Consider the following 20,751-nt stretch of genomic DNA (forward strand, 5'->3'; position numbering starts at 1 on the left):
TGGGACCCCAGGAGGGGGGAGGCTCCCCTGGCTCCAGCTGGAGTCAGAATGTCTGCACGGCAAGTTTAGGGCCCTGCAGCCTGTGGGAGTCTACTTGCTGTGTAGACATCCCCTCAGTGCTCTGGATTCCTAGCGGTTAAGGCCAGAAGGGACCATAGATCATCCAGCCTGATCTGTCTAGCACAGGCCTGACCGTCTCACCCCATTCCCCCTCAATTGAGCCCCAAGACTTTAGTTAAACCAAAGCATTTCAGTCTCCAGAGACTGACTTGTTGTGAGCCCCAGGCAGAGAACGGGGGAGGGGCCCCCAATGCCCCCAGGTCCTGCAGTGGCAAGGAATTGCTGAGGTGAGCTGTGCCCAGGGGATCCCAGTAGGCCACCCACGCCCCATGCTGCAGGGCGTGTGTGTGTGAAAACCCCCTAAGGTCCCTGCCAATCTGACCTGGGGGAAATTCCTTCCCATCCCGGTGATCAGCTGGACCCTGAGCATCCGGGCAGCAGGCACTAGCCTGGCAGCTAGAGGAAAGATTCTGTGAACAGGCTCAGAGCCCAGCACCCACCTTTCCTCACCCTCCTTCTGGTGTCCAGTCTCCAGCTGTGGCCGAGCCCTGATGCTTCAGAGGAAGAGGAGGGGAGCCAACCATTCAACCAACCCAGAATAGAGCTGGCCCATTGTGCATCAGCCAGAAAAGTGACTTGGCCAAGGGGACACCAGGGGAGGCTGGTGGGGAAGGGAAGTGAACCCAGGCTTGTCCCCTGGCCCCTGAACCAGCCTTCACCGTCCTCCTCCTAATGGATAAAGAAGGATACAGGAGGCCAAGGAAATTTGGAGGCACAATCAAGAGTTTGCAGAGGCCACTGGCCCCTCAATGTGTCCCCAGGCCCCAGAGTGGAGATAGGGCAGAAACCCAGCTGGAAGTTGGAGGGGAGTTCCTAGTGTGTGGGGGAGGGTCCATCTCCCCCTCTCCCCCCATGAGCATCACTGCTCATCAGGTAGGGGGGACCAACGCACAGACTCTCCTGCCCCCCAACCCACTGGAAGCGCTCTGCCCCCACTCCAGCTCTGCTTCCCCCCATCCAGCTCCGATCAGCTCAGTCCCCTCAATACAGCTCCACCCCCCCCAGCTTCCCTCCTCCCAATCAGCTCAGCCCCCCAATCCAACTCTAATCCAGCTTCAGTGCCCCCCATCCGGCTCTGCTTCCCCCCGATCAGCTCAGCCCCCCTGCTCTGGCTCCGATTTCCCACCCCCCACCCCCAGTTCTAGCCTTTTCCATCCCTTCTCGCACCTGCATAGTCATAAAAGCGCCTCGCCCCATCCCCCCACGAGTGACGCAGCGGCTGCGGGCAGGGGGTGCACGCGTGGCTGGGGGGATCCCTGCCTGCGATGGGGTGGGGGGGAGGCGGGGGCAGGGCAGGGAGGGGCGGCGGTGGCCGTGGTGGTCTCGGGGCCGCCCCCGCTCACACCCCGCCCCGGGGGGAGGGCAGTTCCGCTCCAGCACTGCCGGCGGAGACAGCAGCAATGCGGGGCTATTCATCCTGGCCGCGCGACGCAGGCGGCTGCTGAGCCAGGCTGCGGGGGAGCTGGGGCCGCGCCGAGGGGTAAGCGGCGGGTCGGGGCTGCTGGGGATTACGTGGGGGGAGACAGAAGCAGAGGGGCGGCTGGAGATGGGAACCTCAGTGTCAGCCAGGGGCATCTTCTCTGTCCTTCCCTCCGCAGCTTTGCAACCATCCCTCCCTCCCCAGTCCTGTAACCATCCCTCCTTCCCCAGCCTGTAACAATCCCTCCCTCCCCAGTCCTGTAACCATCCCTCCTTCCCCAGCCTGTAACAATCCCTCCCTCCCCAGTCCTGTAACCATCCCTCCTTCCCCAGCCTGTAACCATCCCTCCCTCCACAGCCTTGTAACCATCCCTCCCTCCCCAGTCCTGTAACCATCCCTCCTTCCATAACTCTGTAACCATCCCTCTATCCCTCCCTCCCCAGCCCTGTAACCATCCCTCCCTCTACAGCCCTGTAACCATCCCTCCATCCCTCCCTCCCCAGCCTGTAACCATCCCTCCGTCCACAGCCCTGTAACCCTCCCTCTATCCCTCCCTCCACAGCCTGTAACCATCCGTCTGTCCCTCCCTCCCCAGTCCTGTAACCATCCCTCCCTCCACAGCCCTATAAGCATCCCTACATCCCACCCTCCCCAGCCTTGTAACCATCCCTCCCTCCCCAGCCATCGATCTATCTATCCCCATACACTCCATCTGTTTTTCTTTCTCCTTGAGATCTGATTGCACCATCGGTTCCCCTCCTTGTCTCACTCACACACGGGTTTGTTGCCTGCCCTGGAGGAAAGGGGGTTGTTTCTTTTGCACAATGTTGTGTTAGATCCAAACCAAAGGGTCAGATAGGGACACCTCCACAGCTTACACCCCTTCCCACCTCCCAGCAGTCCCCAGTCACTGAATCCCCAGCCCCTGATCCCCGCCCCCCCATCTCACCCCTGACACACACACCCATCTGTGACTTGGGGACCAAAATCCTCTCTGCGCACCCACACCGGGGCTGCTGTCTGTGTCTGGCTGGAGGAGGTGCGGGGATCACCTGGCTCCCAGGCAATTGCTGCCAGCCCCTGCAACAGCCACCGCCCCCTCGCTGCCTGTGTGTGTTTGGGGAGCTGGTTGTGTTGCTGGGGGGTGGTGCCTGGGAGGGGAGTCCCTTGCTCTCTTCCATATGGGTTGTGTTGGTGGGAAAGGAAGTGCCTGTTCACCCCACTCCTGTGTGTGCTGGGAGGGAGTTGTGGTGGCATTGTGTTGGAAGGGGATTCCCTGCCATTTGTATGTGTTTGGGAGTTGTGTTGTGTGGGAGGGCAGCCCTTGCCCCCTTTGTGTGTGTGTGTGTGTGTTGGGAGGGGGTGGTGTGGGGGGTGGGTGGAAAGGAGAGCCCCTGCCCTGCCAGTTTGTGTTTGGGGAAAGGGGGTTGTGTTGTCCTTGTGCATGTGTGGGAAGCCCCTTGCAGCCCGGTGAGTGTGTTGGGATAGGGTTGTGTTGTTGTTGAGTTAGAATGTCTCTCGATGTGATGACACCAGGAATTGTTGTGTTATGTTGTTTTGGTGAGGGTTGTTTGGCTTCTTGCTTTTCAAAGGGGTGGGGCGAAGGATGTTTATCCTGCGTGTGTGTGTGTGTAAGGGATGGGTATGTCTGGTGTTGGGAGTGGTGTTGCGAAGTGTGTCTATGTCTGCCGTTTCAGGTGTATGGTGTCAGGGGTATGCGTCTGCGTCATTTCAGGTGTGTCTGTGTGTAGTGATGGAGTGTCTGTGTGTGATGCTGGGAGTGTCTGTGGGGTGACGGGGGTGTCTGTGTGTCATGTCAGGTGTGTGTGTGGATGGTTGATGTTACAGTTGGGATATCAGAAAACAGACGTTTCCTTCCCCCATACAGATATGTACAGACTGAAGAAACCAGTCTGTAAACTCTCGCCTTCCCTCCCAGCCAGTGGGCCTCTCCTGTCCCTGGGCTGGGTGGGATGATGGTTGGGAGGCACTGCATTGTGGTACCCGATGAATCCCCCAGCTACCCACATCCCAGGGAACCCCACAGACCAGCGATCCCTCCTGCGTCCTATGCTGCTCTGAGAGGATGAGAAAACTGGCTATCCTTGTCCCTTCCCCAGGTTCCCCTGCCTGGCTTATGCTTCACTGCCTGGCACAACTGGCCTTGTGTGGCATGGATCCCATTGCAGGGGAAGGCCGGAGGGCCAGCATCTGGGGGCTGCACGCGCCGCTGCAGATGGGCAACCCATTGCAATCCATAGGGCCAACTCAGAGCAGGGAGGGTTTTGCCTTCAGGATCAGCTGGTGAGGGGGAATAGGTTGTGGGGTCTTTCCCTTCTAGGGGGCTGGCTCTGACCCTGCCTGAGTGAGGGGGGACCGACTGAAGGAAAAGTGTTTTCATGGTAACAAGAGGGGCATTAAAGATCTAAAATGTCACTGTGGTGTCAGGGATTCCAGTTCAGGAATGTTGCCATGGAAACAATAGGGTTGTTATGGTCTGGAGCGTCACCATGGTGACAAGTGGATGTCAGAAATCAGGGGTGTTCCCATGGTAACATTGGGTTGGGAGAGCTCAGGAGTGTTGCCATGGTGACGAGGTTAAGTGTTAGGGGCATTGTCATGGCAATGTCAGGCTGGGGAGCTGGGCCCAGTGATGGAGAAGGGAGGGGGCAGAGTCCTGGGCTGCCCAGCTTTCTGTGTTCCTGTTGGACATAGGGGAGGTGGGAGGAGAAAGGGGTGGGGAGGTTAACACTTTACCTGCCATGTGGCTGGGACCCACTTCCTCCTCCTCCCCCCCAGCCCCCCAGACACACACCATCCACCCATCCAAATACAGCTGATAATCAGCTGAACATGAGCTCCCAGTGCAATGCTGTGTTCAAAAGAGCTAAGGTGATCCTGGGATGTGTAAACAGGGCAGTGTGAAATAGGAGAAGGGAGGTTCTGTTACCTCCGGGTGTGGCACTGGTGTGGCTGCTGCTGGAATCCTGCGGCCAGTTCTGGTGCCCACAATGCAAGAGGGATGCTGATAAATTGGAGAGGGCTCAGAGAAGAGCCACCAGAAGGAATAAAGGGCTGGAAAACATGCCTCGTAGTGAGCGGCTCCAGAAGCTGAATCTGTTTCGCTTAACAAAGAGAAGGTTAAGGGGTGACTTGACCCCAGTCTAGAAGTACCTACGTGGGGAACAGCAATGTGATAATAGAGAGCTCTTCAGCCTAGCAGCCAAAAATCTAACAAGAACCAAGGGCTGGAAGTTGAAGCTAGACAAATTCAGAACAGAAATAAAGTGCAGATTTTAAACAGGTTTCAGAGTAACAGCCATCTTAGTCTGTATTCGCAAAAAGAAAAGGCATCCGATGAAGTGAGCTGTAGCTCACGAAAGCTTATGCTCAAATAAATTGGTTAGTCTCTAAGGTGCCACAAGTACTCCTTTTCTTTTTGCAGATTTTTAACAGTGAAGGTAATTAACAATTGGAACAACAATTAGATGGGGGTAAAGGGGGATGGATGAACAGAAGGATAGATAGAGAGATGGGATCTAAGCCCCGGGTTGCATTAACTTCCCTTTCACCCCCTCTTCTCTTTTTGTAGGATGGTGCTGGAGGGCAGCCCCGAGGCCGTCAGCTCCCAGTCTCTGGACCTGCGGCGATCCTGCCCCAAGGGCTCCCGGATCTTCCCCTCTGCTGGAGAGGGCTCCCTGCTGAACAAAGAGGCTGTGAAGTATGGAGAGCTCATTGTGCTGGGGTGAGTGGGGACTAGGGACGAGGTCTGATGGGGGGAGCCCTGGGGATATGCAGGTTGGTTTGTTAATCTAGAGTCTCTAGGAGCATTGGGCCAGCTTGTGGAAGCATCTCCAGGGTGCTCAGTGTGCACACTGGTTTGTTATTGTAGGGTCTCTTGGGGATGCTGGGGCTGGTTTATTAGGGAGGGATGAGGCGAACAAGAGCCCTCCCTGGTAACACAGATCCAGCTGCAGTGGGCACCTTGCCTGGACAGGACTCAGGGTACCTGAGTTCTATTCCCAGGTCTGCCACTGACCTTCGGCAAGTCCCATCCCCTTTTGGAGCCTCAGTTTCCCTCCCACTCCTTGGCTATTCAGACTGTGAACTCTTTGGGGCAGAGACTCTCCCTCACTGTGTCTGTGCAACACCCAGCACCATGTGTGCTTGGTGATGCTGGGACTGCTGCCTTCCTTAGAAGCACTGTTTAACCCTTTGTATGCTGCTAAGGTGCCAGTCGGGGAGTAGGCAGGGCTGGGCTCCCAGACCCACTCCCGGCTATCCCAGAATTCTTTGCTCATTGGTGTTGCTGTGCTGGCCCCGGGGGTGGGATTCGGCACTGCCATGACACCTGGTTTTTCTTGCTTGTGTTGCCATCCTGAGCCCAGAGTCGAGTGTCTGGCAGGGTGGGGGCTGGGCCTTGTGCTGGCTCAGGAGGGGAGGGTGCTGCCGGGGCGGAACAGTGTCTGTATGGGACTAACCTCCCCCCACCCCACAGATACAATGGCTCCCTGGCCAGTGGGGACAAGGGCCGACGCCGCAGCCGCATCGCACTCTTCAAGAGGCCGAAGGCCAATGGGGTGAAGCCGGATGTGATACACCACATCTCCACCCCCCTTGTGTCCAAGGTGAGCCATGCCCCTGCAACCACTGCCCCATGGCCATGGCTTCCAGCAGACTCCCAGGCAGTGCTGCTGCCTGCTTTGACCACCAAGGGGAGATACGGCATAAAGACACAGCACTGGGGGGCGCCAGCTCTGATCCGGCCCCAGGGCGGGGGGTACTGGCTGCCTCGGGGGTGGGGGGAAGGGAGAGAAGAAATGGGATATGGGCCCTTTCCCCTCTAGGGGGCGCCAGATCTGATCTGGCTTGTGGGGACAGGGAGTGGGGTATGGGGGTGGTGCTGGGGCCATCTGGCTCAGGTCATGCTCTCTGCTCTCCCAGGCACTCAGTAACAAGGGCCAGCACAGCATCTCCTATACGCTGTCCCGCAGCCACTCGGTGATTGTGGAATATACGCATGACTGTGATACCGACATGTTCCAGGTACCGCACCGCAGCTACCCACAATGCACTGTGGATTCCACCCCCCCATCCCCCCCACACACAATGGCCAGTTGCCCATGACATCTTAGCTCAGCCACTGCCCCTTCCACCACTGCTTGACACAGGCTGGGGGTCAGGGTGCCCCCTTGTGGGAACAGCAGGCAGTACAGGCTGGGAGTCAAGGCTTGGCTAGAGCCTCCCCTTTGTGCCCATCAGAGCCCTTGTCTGGCCCTTTTGAGCCAGACACTGACTCTATGGATCCCATTTTGCCTCCACGAAGCCTCCATCTGCAGTTCTCACTCACATCCTGTCCTAGTCTGTTGGCCATTATTGCTGTGCAGCCCCCATGCCCCACCCCAGAGGTGGCTGCATCTCAGTGTGGGTGAGGGATCTCTGTATAAACAGCCCCCACACCCTACTCCAGAGGTGTCTGCATGTCAGTATTGCCTGAGGGATCCCTGTATAAACAGCCCCCACATCCCACCCCAGAAGGTAGCTGCCTCTCAGCTTGGAGGGGGCAGGAGGAAGCTGGTCACTCAGAACTAGTGTCTGTACAGATTGGCCGCTCCACGGAGAACATGATTGACTTTGTGGTGACGGACACGGCGCCTGGGGGCAGCTGCGCCAGTGAGGGGCAGTCGGCCCAAAGCACCATCTCCCGCTATGCCTGCCGCATCATTTGTGAGCGCAGCCCTCCCTACACCGCCCGGATCTACGCCGCAGGCTTCGACTCCTCGCGCAACATCTTCCTTGGAGTGAGTGAGTCCTGACAGTGCCGAGAGGGGACCTCCCCTCTCAGGGGCGCTGGCTGCAATCCGGCCCCAGACCAGGGGCACTGCCTGGCTCAGGGGTCAGGGAATGGGACACAGGGCCTTTCCCTCTAGGTCGTGCTTCAATCCAACCCCAGGGCAGCTGGTCCTTGGGACACTTGTTCAGGGAAGCGGGTGCCTGAGGTCCCTGCCCTCAGTGGTTGTGAACCCAAAGGGAATCCTGGAGGGGGAGCAGGAGCCATGGGTCATCACTGGGCTGGGTTCTGGTACAGGAGGCTGGTGCCCTGTGGCTGAGGGATCTGGGGATCTTCTCCTGGGTGTGGTGGGAGTCCAAGCATGGGGGACAGCAAGTTTCAAGCCCTGGGGAATGAACTGTAAGGGGCACCTTTGCCCTGGATCACTGGGAATAATGCAGGGGGTTGGGACCCATGGGTAGCAGGGTGACTGGGCCCTCGTGAAGGTACTGGGACCCTCTAGGTCCTGGAGGGTGCTGGGTGCGTGTGTTGGGCATGGAGGAGGATGGGGCAGATGTCCCTCTTGGGGAGTGAACAAGGAGCTGGGTCCAGATGCAGGGATTCAGGGGAGGAGCTGTAAGGAGCCCTCCCCCACTCCTCCGCCCATGCATTGCCATGACCCCTGACTGCTCTCATTGGCAGGAGAGGGCAGCCAAGTGGAGGACGCCGGACGGGCTGATGGATGGGTTGACGACCAATGGGGTGCTGGTGATGCACCCCACAGGGGGCTTCAGTGAGGACTCGGCACCTGGCGTGTGGCGCGAGATCTCAGTGTGCGGGAATGTGTATGCCCTGCGTGACAGTCGTTCCGCGCAGCAGCGGGGCAAACTGGTACGTGGGGCCCAGGTCATCCCTCCTGGGGGTCCCCCATTCCCTGCACTGCCCCAGGGAGCTCCAACCTGTACCGTGGCAAGCTGGTACGTGGGGCCCCCAATACCCTCCTGGGGGGCCCTGTTCACTGCCATAGGAGGGCTCCTGGTCCACCCCTCCAGGGGGTTCCTCCTGCCCAGGGGGTGCCCCCACACCCAGCTAGGGGGTTACAGGGACATGACTATAGGTCTGGCAGCAGGGAGGCCTGGCCCCCATGGTGGTCATAGGGGGAACCTCCCCCCTGCCAATCCAGAAAGGACTCAGTGCCCAGAGGGGTGCCCCTGGTTTGGAACAAACCCCCAGCCCTTTGGCCTGGTGCTCTTGCCCTCTCAGGAGCAATCCTCCCAGCCCCATGTGTCATGCCCCCTGGCCCCTAGCCTGAGCCCTCTCCCCCACACACTCCCAGTCTGGTGATCCTTCCCCCAACGCCCCTCCAACTTGACCCCCTCCCACACCTGTCTGGAGCACATATCTCCCTCCCTTGGTCCGTCCTCTCCAGCCTGACTTCCCCCTTTCCCCTCCCCAGCCCCAACCCCCCTCCCTTGGAACTGATGCTCTGACACGCCCAGCTCCCCGCCTCCAACTCCCATGTCCTGCAGGTGCAGAGCGAGTCCAACGTGCTGCAGGACGGCTCGCTCATCGACCTGTGCGGGGCCACGCTGCTGTGGCGGACCACCGCGGGGCTGCTGCTGACACCCACCCTCAAGCAGCTGGAGGCGCTGCGCCAGGAGACGAATGCCGCCCGCCCCCAGTGCCCTGTGGGCTTCAACACGCTGGCCTTCCCCAGCCTGGCCCAGCGCGGCGTGGTGGACAAACAGCAGCCCTGGGTCTACGTCAACTGCGGCCACGTCCACGGCTACCACAACTGGGGCTTCCGCAAGGAGAAGGGGGGGCTGGAGCGGGAGTGCCCCATGTGCCGCCGAGCCGGACCCTACGTGCCGCTCTGGCTGGGCTGCGAGGCTGGGTTGTACCTGGACACAGGCCGGCCCACCCACGCCTTCTGCCCCTGCGGCCACGTCTGTTCCCAGAAGACTGTGCAGTACTGGGCCCAGATCCCGCTGCCCCATGGCACCCATGCCTTCCATGCCGCCTGCCCCTTCTGTGGCACCTGGCTCACAGGCGAGCGGGGATTTGTGCGCCTTATCTTCCAGGGCCCCATGGACTGAGCCCAGGGACTCAGCAGGGGGACATGGACTGAGCAGATGGGGTGGGGCAGGGCCCGGGGACTCAGCAGGGGCAGGGCCCATGGACTGAGCCTGGGGTACCTGGCAGGGGCCGTGGACTGAATGGGGGGCCAGGCAGGAGTGTAAATGGAGGAGGAGCCTGTGGCCGAAGCGTGCATTTGCGTGTGGTGGGGTGAAGCCTGTGGCCTGAGCCGGGGAATATGGCATGGCTCTGTGGACAGAGTGGTAGGTGAGGCAGGGAGCGCGGGGGTGCCCATGGACTGAGTATGAGTGACCAATAAAACAGCAAAAAACCTGGGGGGGAAGCTATCTACAAAGACTAAACTGGGGCGTGTCCGTGTGTCTGTTGCTGCCTGCCCCCAGATGGACATATGGACGCAACTGCCCTTTCCTTCTTTGCACGTTCCCGTCTCCCCCCCATCCAGCCCAGTATCCATCCCAGCCCCAGCATGGGCCAGGGTGTGCCCCCTGCAGGCTGTTATCCCAGCCAATGCCCCCTGCTGCAGGAAGTCCCACAGGTGAGGAGAAATGGGGGCAGTGACTGGCGCCAGGAACAGGTGACTCAGCTCCTCAGGGTCCCTAAGTCTAGTGCCCAAGGGTCCTGAGACACAGACTGGGGCAGCGGTGTCAGCCCAGCTCCTGCTAGCGAACTTGGCTCACATGGGCAGCCCACTAGATGCAGCTGTCCTAGCAAGGACCCAGGAGTCCTGGAGGAAACCAGCTGGCTGGGTGCTCCCTGCAGGACACGGGCTGAGGACTAAGGCAGCCCTGGGTGTATAACCAGTGGGGAGAGGGAGGTCCCCTCTGCATACTGCAGTGAGGAGACTGCACCCAGTTGTGTGTCATGGCGGGTCAGAGAGGAGCCATGAGAACAAGGCCAGTCTGGATACCCCAAGACTCAGGGAGCCCCTTGGAAGAGCTCCTCTGAAGGAGGATCCCAAAGGGGCTCAATCCCAGTCACTCTGCCCCTCCCCTTCTGGGAGCAGCGGGTTCCTCCATCCCACAGACAAAAGCTGAGCCAGACTCCAGGGCCAGGAGCTGACGCTGATCACATTTGGCCTGGAACGGAGGGGTGGAGGGGGAAGAGCTGACTCTCCATCACTTGGGGGCTGGGGGGCATTGCCAGGCTGGGTGATGCAGGGGTCAGAGCAGTTGCTTCTGGCCTTGAAATCTGTGGAGCGGGAGATATGGAATAAGAAGTTCTTGGGGACAACTGACTCCTGCTGTCACTGGTGTGACCCACGCGAACCCTGTGTGTGGCTCTCCAGCTCCTCCTAGTGGTCACAGCCATCAAGAGGTTTGTGAGTGGCCTGTAGCCTTGGAGCGGCCATAGCCGCTCCTTTAGCTCAGAACCAGGAAGCTGCTTGTACCTGCAGGGATCTTGGGCTCAGTCCCTGAGATGCTTCGGGGGAGGGAGGGGGGTGCGTTATCCATTTATTAGGGAGCACTTCCCATTTATTCTCCGACAGCTAGAGGCTCAAACCAGCCCCGTCGTGCCAGGTGATGCGCAGACCCCGACCGAGCCCAGGGCCCCGTCGTGCCGGGAGCTGCGCAGACCCCGACCGAGACTGGGGCCTTGTCATGCCGGGTGCTGCGCAGACCCCGACCGAGATCGGAGCCCCGTTGGGCCGGGTGCTGCGCAGACCCAGACTGAGATCAGGGACCCCACCATACTGCACAGACCCCAGCAGAGATAAGGGCATCCTCACGCTGGGAGCTGCCCAGACACAGGGTGAGAGACAGTCCCAGCCCCAAAGAGCCATGTCTGGGATTCTGATTATTGGGCATGCAAAGCAAGGCCATACCCTCAACCCCACTATGGTCAGCCCCACACCCCATTCCACCCAGATCGCCCAGCCAGGCCTCTATTTACATTTTAAAAGCTGGATAACACAGCGCTCAGCCTCCCTGAGCAATGACCTGTGTGTCCCTTTATTGAAGTAAACTGGAGCACCGGATTTGTCTGGGAATGGGACACGGGAGCTTGCCCCTCAAGGGGGTACCAGCTTCAGTCTGGCCCCAGGGTGGGGAACTGGCTGGTTCAGGTGGGCAGGACCCTGTCCTTTATGGGCAGCCCAATAGAGAAGCTGAGGACTGAATGGCTACCTGCCCCTGGGCCCAAAGCCCGCCCCAGGGCTGTCCCTTGGGATGGGGGCAGTGCATCCCCAGGAGTAATGGGAGGGGGAAGCTGACCCGTGTCCACAAGTAAATTTGTAAGCTGTGGTGGAAGTTGGGGGCTTTGGACTGTGAGGAGAGACCTCAGTTTGAATCCTGGCTGGGGAGCAGCAGCAGCACCTCTGAGGGGTCTTTGCAACATTGTGGTGGCCATGCAGGATCCCTACTTCCCCAGGGACATGGCACAGCCCCCTCCTCTTGGGATTTGTGGCAGAGGCCCGAGGTGGGGAGGGGACAGCTGGAGTTCCCGTCCCTCTCCCACTGGAGTGGTGGTGGAGTCATGCACAGATTCCATATCCCATATCCCAGGGTGCAGCTCCCTCCCCCGCACTTCCCTAGCGCAGACCCCCTGGCCCATTCAGATTGTGCCTGGGTGGATTCTTGGTTCTCCAGCCCATCAGTGTCTGCTTGGGGGCCCCTATCTGGTCCCTGGGGGGTGGTACTGCGATGGTGCAACATTGCCAAGTAGGGAGCACTTCCCATCTGCTTTGCCTTTGCTATCAGTCTCTTGGCTGTCTTACCAGCTGGCTGCCTTCCTGGCTGCTTTGTGGCTACCCAGGGGAAGATGGCTTGTGCTCCCACTCCCATATGGGGCTGGATCCTTTGAATTCTGCAGCAGTGTGCTGTGGCCGTTGGCTGCACTCAGCAGGCCAGAACCCCCACAATACCTTTACAAAATGTGCCTTCAGGTTCCTGATCACAGATCTTACCCCAGTACCTCCAGAGAGTCTGCCTGCCAGACCCGAGTGTTACAATCCACTGTGAGCAGACGGGTCCTGTCATCATGAGTGAATGGGTCTGGCCTTTTCCCAGGGAGGGGGTTTCATGAGGCCCGTAGAGGCTCGGATGCTCTGCACATTCACACTGGTCCATGCATGGTCTCAGCTGGGCATTCTCTCCTTGGCTCAGCTCAGGCATGCCTCTAGCCCCACATGGGGAGCATGTGGCCATCCCAGGAGAAGAGCCATGAGAATGGTTAAAGGGCTGGAAAACAAGCCTTCTAGTGAGAGACTCCCGGAGCGGAGGAGCTCGGTGTGTTTGGCTTAACCAAGAGAAGGTTAAGAGGTCACTTGACCCCAGGCTATAAGTACCTACATTGGGAACAACATCTGATGATGGGCTCTACCATCTAGCAGACCAAGGTCTAACAAAAGCCATTGGCTGGAAATTCAGCATGACCTAAAGTGCACATTTGTACCAGTGAGAGGAATTAACCCCTGGAACAACTTCCCAGGGGCTGGAGTGGATTCTCCATCACTGGCAATTCTTAAACCAAGGTTGGATGTTTTTCTAACTGCTCTGCTCTTGTGTAAATGGTAATTAATTCAGGGCAGCCCTAGGGCCTGTGTTACATGAGGGGTCAAACTACATGATCACAGTGAAGGAGTACTTGTGGCACCTTAGAGACTAACTAATTTATTTGAGCATAAGCTTTCGGAATGCATCCGATGAAGTGAGCTGTAGCTCACGAAAGCTTATGCTCAAATAAATTGGTTAGTCTCTAAGGTGCCACAAGTACTCCTTTTCTTTTTGCGAATACAGACTAACACGGCTGCTACTCTGAAACCCATGATCACAGTGGGCCTTCTGGCCTTAGATTCTTTTATATCAGCTCTTAACTTGGCTGGAATTACTGCTTAGTCTGTTAAACAAAATCCTGCCTTGCACACCCAGCTCATCCTCACTGGCTGGTGAGGTATAACCTCCTGGGGCGTTGCTTCTTGTCATCTGGCCCCTGGGCGTCTGAATCATTTTCCTGCCCCATCCTGTTCAAAGCTTTCTTGGACTGCCTGGAGCTTCCCATTGGAGATGTGGAGGTATTGAAGCCTGTGAATAGACTCCGTCTCCTGTCCCACAGAGCCATCGGGGGCAGGGACGCTGGAAAGTCTGCCCTGCTCAGTGTATCTGCCACCAACAGTGACCTTCCTCAGCCGGGCAGTACCTTATCCTCACCTCATCGCATTGGAGTCTCAATAGCATGCATTGTAGTTGCTTGGGTGTGCTCAGCGGTGGCTTCTTCCTGACACTTTCTAATGGCCTGTGATCAGACGGCACCTCCGCCTTGTGCCCAAAGAGAGGGCTGGTTCTAGGAGCGGGCAAGCAGGGCAGTCGCCCTGGGCACCAACTTCCAGGGGGTGCTGTACCACTGCGCCACTGGGTTTGGGGTTTTTTCCCCTCCACTCTGATCTCGGACTGGCCAGCCGTTGGGCTTTTTTTATTCTCAGCCACGCTTGCATGTGGCGGGCGGGGGGAGCAAAAACATTTTCCACCCTGGCTGGCAAAATGGCTAGAGACGCCCTTGTCCCAGGGTGAACTAATGGAAGCGTTTCTTTCCAGTTTCTTCCTTTCTGTCTAGCGCATCTGTCAGGGGTCTGCTAGCTAATGCTCTGGGCTGCTGGCTGTGCATCAGTACTGCTCCTAGTCTCCTTCTGAGGCAATGCCCTGCAACTCTTGCTGCTATGCAGAGTTTTAGGACTTTATTTTTGGTACCTTACTTAGGATTTTCTTTACTCTTTCAAAGCCTGTTCTTGTGTCTCCAACCTTCCCTGTGCTGCATCAGTGTGGGAGTGCATCACAGCCTCACTGGCTTCTGAGAGGTGTGCACAGAATCTGAAAAGACAGCAGGCCCATCCCTATAAATTGCTGGATTCCCTTCACATCTTTCACTCTGGGCTGTCCTTAATGGCTCTCGGCTTCTTAGGGTCCAGCTGGAGTTCATCAGAAGGCAACAGATGCCTGATGTAGTAGGGGACTTCAATGCTCTTCAGCTTGTTGGCATCCAGCCTAATTTTCTGCTCCCGACACCGGTGTGAAGGTTGTTGCAGCTTTGTATCACGGTCTGGGTTGTCTCCTCTTTGACATCTCCTTCTCCTCCAAGAAGAATGCCATCAGTACCAGTCTTGATGCTCGAGAGCCCGTCTGAGGCTTGGTTCATAGAGACATAGATTCTTACCAGAAGGGCCCATTAGATCACTTCATCTGACATCCTGGATAGCACAGGCCAGACAATGTCACCACATTCTGAGCCCAGTCACTTGGATTTGTCTCAAGCATCTTGCCAGCTAGCAGCCAGTCTGGATTTGAGGACATCAAGGAAAGGAGAAGCCACCACTTGCATTGAGGGTTTGTTCCAATGGTGAATCATCCTCATGGTTAAAAACGGGCGTCTTATTTCTCAGTGGAATGTGGCCGGCTTCAGCTTCCAGCTCTTGGTTCTTGTTCTGCCTTTCTCCACTAGCCTAAAGAGCCCTTTAGTAACAAGTATTGTCTCCCTGTGACACTGTCATCAAGCCACCTCTCTACTTTCTCTTTGAGAAGCTCAGTGGATGGAGTTCTTTAAGTCACATTCTAAGACTCTTTCTCCAGCCCCTGGATCATTTTTGTGGCTCTTCTCTGCACCTTCTCCAATTGTTCAACACCCTTTTTAAATAGTGGCCCCTCCTCCTGAGCTGAACACACCATTCCAGCTCTGGTCTCCCTAGTGCGGTATGCAAAGGTAAAATCCCCTCCCTGCTCCTACTCACTATGCCCCAGTCTGCACAGTTAAGGGTTGCACTGGCCGTTTTTGCCACAGCATGGCACTGGGAGCTCATGTTGAATTGCTTGTACACTGAGACCCCTAAATCCTTCCAGAGTCACTGCTCTCCAGGATAGAGTCCCCATTCTGTAGGCATGGCCTGTAGCCCTTGTTCCTGGACTTGATCAAGTTTGCGGATGACACACAAATTGGGGGAGAGGTAAGTAACGAAGAAGACAAGTCACTGATTCCGAGTGATCTAGATTGCTGGGTAAACTGGGCGTAAGCAAACAAATTGTGTTTTAGTACAGCTAAATGTTAATGTATATCAGGTTACCATATTTGAGCATTCAAAAAAGAGGACACTCCATGGTGGGTGGTATTTGCTCATGCCCCCCTGCCCTGCTCCAACTCCACCCCTTCCCCGCCCCCATTCCAACCCCTTCCCCAAAGTCCCCGCCCCAACTCCGCCCCCTCCCTGCCCCGTTGGACCCCTTCCCCAAATCCCTGCTCCGGCCCCACCTCCTCCCCTGAGCGCGCTGCGTTCCCCCTCCTCCCCTCTCCCTCCCAGCTACGCAAAACAGCTGTTTCGCGCTGCAAGTGCTGGGAGCTAGGGGGGAAAAGTGGGCACTCTCTTGAGTGATCAACATTCACTTTCTTTCTCGAATGATCAACATTCACTCTCTTTCTTGAATGATCAACTCTTCTTTGGGGAAAAATAATAATGGCAAAATCCCGGATGTTTTTAGATTTTTAAAAATTCCTCCCAGGTGGCAATTTAAGAACCAAAAAGCTGGACATTTCCGGGAAAATACGGACATATGGTAACCCTATGTATACATCTGGGAACAAAAAACGTGGGCCAAGCTTACAGGATGGGTTCTCTATCCTGGCAAGCAGTGACTCTGCAAAAGATGTGGGGGTCGTGGTGGGTAATCAACCTCACATGAGCTACCAGTGTGAAGCTGTGGTCAAAATAGCTAATCCGATCTTGGGATGCATAAACAGGGGAATTCTGAGTAGGAGTAAAGAGGTGGTTTTACCTCTGTATTGGACACTGGTGAGATTGCTGCTGGAATCCTGTATCCAGTTCTGGTGCCCACAATTCAAGAAGGATGTTGATAAATAGAAGAGGGTTTAGAGAAGAATCACAAGAATGGTTTAAGGATTAGAAAACGTGCCTTAGAGTGAGAGACTCCAGGAGCTGAATCTGTTTAGCTTAACAAAGTGAAGGTCAAAGGGTGACTTGATCTCAGTCACCTACATGTAGAATAAATATTTAATAATGGGCTCTTCAATCTATCAAAGAAAGGTATAATATAAGCCAATGGCTGGAAGTTGAAGCTAGACTAATTCAGACTGGAAATCAGCCATACATATTTAATGGTGAGAGTAATTAGCCGTTAGGACAATTTATTAAGGACTGTGGTGGATTCTCCGTCACTGACAATTTTAAAATCAAGACTGGATGTTTTTCTAAAAGATCTGCTCTTCTTAAAGAGCTTCCAGTTTTTGTTCACATTTTTTCCATTTACATTTTTCCTCCCAATCAATTTCACATATAATTTTCCTCAACTTTGGGAAATTAGCCCTTCTGAAGAATCAAGTCTATGTTACTGATTGGGACTGTTTTCTGTTTGCCCATTTTGAATGTAATCGTGTCATGATCTCTGGTCCCTAAGCAACCAGCAACTTCCAGGCCAGTGACTCATTCATCTTTATCTGTGTAAGGTGGAACACCTCCGGGGCTGATGCCAGTGGCATTCAGATTCTGCAGTGCCCGCCAAAAGGTGGCAGGATGGCTCATTGAGCTCAACACAGCAGAACCCATTTGTAACATCCCACGCAGTGTTGGTGTAGCTGTGTTGGGCCCAGGATATTAGAGAGACAAGGTGGGTGAGGTCATATCTTTTATTGGAACCACTTCTGTTGGTGAGAGAGACAAGTGTTGAGATACACAAATGTGGCTTGAAAGCTTGTCTCTTTTACCTACAGAAGGTGGTCTCTGCATTATGGTTGTCTCACAAGCTGCACATGAGGGTCTGTTTCTATTTTCAGCTTGTCCTCTTGGTGTCCATCTCCATGAGATAGGTCTTTCCTAATTGCCGAAAGCCCATGCTGTCACATAGGTGTGGCAGGTGGGCCAAGTAATTCACCACCTGCGCTGTCTCCCTCATATGACCAATGAAACTGTTGCATGCAAGTTAGCTGTAGAGCAAGGGTGGTGATTGGTTGAGTTACCTCTGATCTCACAATGGTCTAGAACTCTTGGCCTGGCGTGGATAAATGCCTTACTGTAGCTGTACACAACACAGGTGTAATCTGTAAAGTCAAAATGGCTGAGAACGTAAAGAATGGACAGTAACAAACGGCGAAACCCAGTGATGATCGAACCTGGTGATATTCTGAACCAAAAGAGCTCACAGCCATGCTTGTAGCTGCTTCCATCACTTCACACTGACTCCACAGACAGTCTAGGTCTCTGAGTGACACTCGAACAGGTGACAATTGTGGGATCTTATTATATAGATATTCTGATATAGTGCTGGATAGGGCTCACAGTGACTGTTCTCCCTTCTCTCTCACGTTGAAGGTGTTCTCGTGTTGTGTTATTATCAGATCCATGGCTTGTCCTGCCCAGCTGCTCACTAGCCTCAGAATGAATATCACCAGCACTTAGTCACATTCCTCCAGTCTAATACTGGTGCTCATCATTGTTGCTGGGATTACATTGTTGGTTGTCGATCCAATAGCATAGTTGCAAATATGGTAGTTTAATGGTGGGCAGCTTTCTCCTGCAGTGCATGGACATTGAGTGAGTGTCTCTGGATCTGTTAAAGAGATCTCCTCTTTCCCACTGGAAGTTGCTACATCCTCAGTCACTTCATGTACTGGCATTGAGACATAAAGTGGTTCTATATTCCACAACCCTTGCACCATTGTCCATAGGCTGGGCATTTTCCTTTCTGCCTTTCATGCCACTCACTGGACCATGATGCCTGCATTCTTGGCTGGTATGTCTCTGTCCTGCTTCCTGGGTTCCTTTATCTTGAGCCTGTGTACTTGGTCTTCACTAGTGACTGTCACTGTTTTGCTCCTTCCCCAGACAGTTTAGTTGCCCTTGCTGTTTGGAGGCATTTCTCTAGGGTTAGATCTGTTTCTTTCCACAATCTTTCCAGTAAGCTGGAATCATGTGTCCCACAAATGATCCTGTCTCTAATTAGGGAATCTTTAATGTCTCCAGCATTACATATGGATGCCTGTCTTCTCAGCTCTATAACATAATTATCTTTTTCCCCTTCTGCTTCTTGGTTCCAGGTTAAAAAAGGTATCTCTCTATAATCACTTTCTCTTCCAGGGTTGCTGTATTCAGTCCTGGCTCCCAGCCCCATCTCCTCTAACCACTAGATTCCACTCCCTTCACCTGAGTTCTGTCCCTGGCTCTGGGAGGAGAATGGGGTATTGTTAAGGCTACGTTTTAGCCATGGGTATTTTTAGTAAAAGTCATGGACAGATCATGGGCAGTAAACAAGAATTCATGGCCCATGACCTGTCCATGACTTGTACTATATACCCCTGAGTAAATGTTGGGTGCTCTGATGGGGGGAGGGGGAGCTGTTCAGGAGTGTGCAGGTGTTCTGCGGGGAGACAGCGGCGTGCAGCCCAGGACCCACGCTGCTACCGGTGGGGGTGGGTGCACAGTGTCCCGAGACTGCCCTAGCAGCGGCTGGTGTGGCTGGCCCGGGGGCTGCCCAAGCTGCTTGGGTGGCCCCCAGGCCAGCCACACCACCCAATGCAGAAGTCACAGAGGTCCCAGAAAGTCACAGAATCCATGACCTCTGTGACAGACTCACAGCCCTAGATATAGTGTGTTGGGGGTGGGCAGGGGCTGGTAGTTAGGACTCCTGGATTCTATTCCTGGATCTGGAAGAGGAGTGGTGGGAGGAGTTAAAGGGGATGTTAATTAAATTAATTATGATATTTGGATAGAGGTTCCCTGCAGCCCTGAAAGTCAGGGTGGAACACTGTCTAGAACACTAGACTGCAACTTAAGAAACTTGAGTTCTGGTCCTTGCTCTGTCATAGACCCATCCTCTTCATGTCTTTGGTCTGTGCCTCAGTTTCTCCATCTGTAATATGGGGATAATGATACTGACCACCTTTGTACAGTGCTTTGAGATCCATGGATTGAAAGTGCTTTATAAGAGTTATGGATTATTTTATAACTCAAACTTATATTATATATAAAGGGGATATGATATAGTGGATGATACCCCAAGGAGTAGAAGCTAAACTATATCTTGGTATTGGTAGCAGCATTATGCTGAAAACGGATTTGTGGGGAGGAAAAGGCCTGGTTGATACTGCTCTTGGTATGGGCACTGATGGAGCAGGTGAACAGAACAGTGGCAGGAGTTTGTGTTGCATTTGATGAGTACACTAGACCAACTTCATATAGTCCCCAGAGCACCAATTCCTGGGAGCTCCATCACTGGGGCTGGAAGACCAGAAATGGAGCTAAGAGCCACTTTCTTTTGCTTTGGGCTTGGGCTGGGCCAGTTCAGGAGTCGCAGGGGCTCCTGTTATCCAAAGTTGTCACTGACATTGGCCAATGTGACCCTGCAGCCAGATGCATAATCCATATGGAGCCCTTTCCAGGACCCAAAGATGTGATGGGATTACACTAGACCCTGGATTCGGATATCAAGCAATACAAACTAGAAAGAAGATGAAACTAAGGAACCAGTGAAGACACCAAGAGGCATGGCTTGGATGACTCCCCAAACAGAGGTACTTTTGGTGGCGGTGGCATCTCTCCTTTGCCGTGACACCTAGAAACAACTTGACAGCAGTGAGCCTGCAGGTGTGCTGAGCCCAGACAGCCTCTCATGCTGACCACAACTGTCTCACTGGTTCCTTGTGCTCCCCCATCTCTCTACCCCTGTTGTCTCCCGGCTTGTACTTTGATTGTAGGCGCTCTGGAGCAGGGTCTGTGCGTTCTGCATTTGTACAATGCCTAGCACAATCGGGTCCTCTCTGGGAATCATGCTCCTAGGCGCTGCTGTAATACACATAATAAATAATCACAATCCTGCAAAATTGCCAGCAGACACAGGCTGGCTAGAGAATCTCTCTGCATGGTTTGGTTGTGAGTTTTCTGGAAAATCGCAAAAAAAACAAACCAAAAAAAATACCCAGGTTGCCCCCACCCCCACCCCAGGCCCCACCCCACCCCACCCCGGCCTCCAGGAGCAGGGCAGCCTGTGACCCTCTGGGAAAGTAAAGCCGGATCCAATCTGGTTTGTCAGGGAACGGGAGCCGGGGCCTTGCCCCGCTCGGGGCACCAGCCCCGATTCAGCCCCAGGGCAGGTGGACTGGCAGGCTCGGGGGTGGGCCATGGGATTTGGGACCTTCCCCTCCCGTTAGTGACATGACAACGGCCCCCGAGGCGCCAGAGCACGGGCCGGCCCTTTGGGGTAACGCGTGTGGCAGCGGAGAACCTCGGAAGGCGAAGGCCTGCCCATGCTGAAGCACGATTGGCTGCAAAGAGCGTCCGTCTCTCTGGCAGAGGGCACGGATTGGTGGGTGGGCGAGGACCGAGGTTATGAATGGAAAGGCGCTGGGGGGAGGGGCC

At 55.2% G+C, this 20,751-nt stretch overlaps 1 protein-coding gene across 2 annotated transcripts; it reads left to right on the forward strand.

Moving 5' to 3' along the window:
• Positions 1 to 1,416: 1,416 nt before the first annotated feature.
• On the forward strand, positions 1,417 to 9,811 carry PELI3 (pellino E3 ubiquitin protein ligase family member 3). 2 transcript variants are annotated; one of them, XM_073354830.2, is made up of 7 exons: positions 1,417 to 1,600; positions 5,133 to 5,285; positions 6,039 to 6,168; positions 6,485 to 6,586; positions 7,144 to 7,341; positions 8,013 to 8,201; positions 8,767 to 9,811. In XM_073354830.2, exons 2-7 carry the CDS (start codon positions 5,134 to 5,136, stop codon positions 9,436 to 9,438), a joined length of 1,443 nt encoding a protein of 480 aa, XP_073210931.1. In that variant the 5' UTR covers positions 1,417 to 1,600; position 5,133; the 3' UTR covers positions 9,439 to 9,811. The 2 variants fall into 2 exon arrangements, with proteins under 2 accessions (XP_073210931.1, XP_073210932.1); XM_073354831.2 differs by having other exon boundaries at positions 8,840 to 9,809.
• Positions 9,812 to 20,751: the final 10,940 nt, after the last annotated feature.

Source organism: Lepidochelys kempii, chromosome 7 (genome assembly GCF_965140285.1).
Source record: "Lepidochelys kempii isolate rLepKem1 chromosome 7, rLepKem1.hap1, whole genome shotgun sequence".
NCBI classification, from domain to species: Eukaryota; Metazoa; Chordata; order Testudines; family Cheloniidae; genus Lepidochelys; species Lepidochelys kempii.

Excerpts from the sequence above, each read along its gene's own strand:
- PELI3 (XM_073354830.2), top strand. The coding sequence starts at position 5,134 with ATGGTGCTGGAGGGCAGCCCCGAGGCCGTCAGCTCCCAGTCTCTGGAC. Across the intron at positions 6,587-7,143 it reads GTGATACCGACATGTTCCAG|ATTGGCCGCTCCACGGAGAA; the intron begins GTACCGCACCGC and ends GTGTCTGTACAG. Across the intron at positions 7,342-8,012 it reads CGCGCAACATCTTCCTTGGA|GAGAGGGCAGCCAAGTGGAG; the intron begins GTGAGTGAGTCC and ends TCTCATTGGCAG.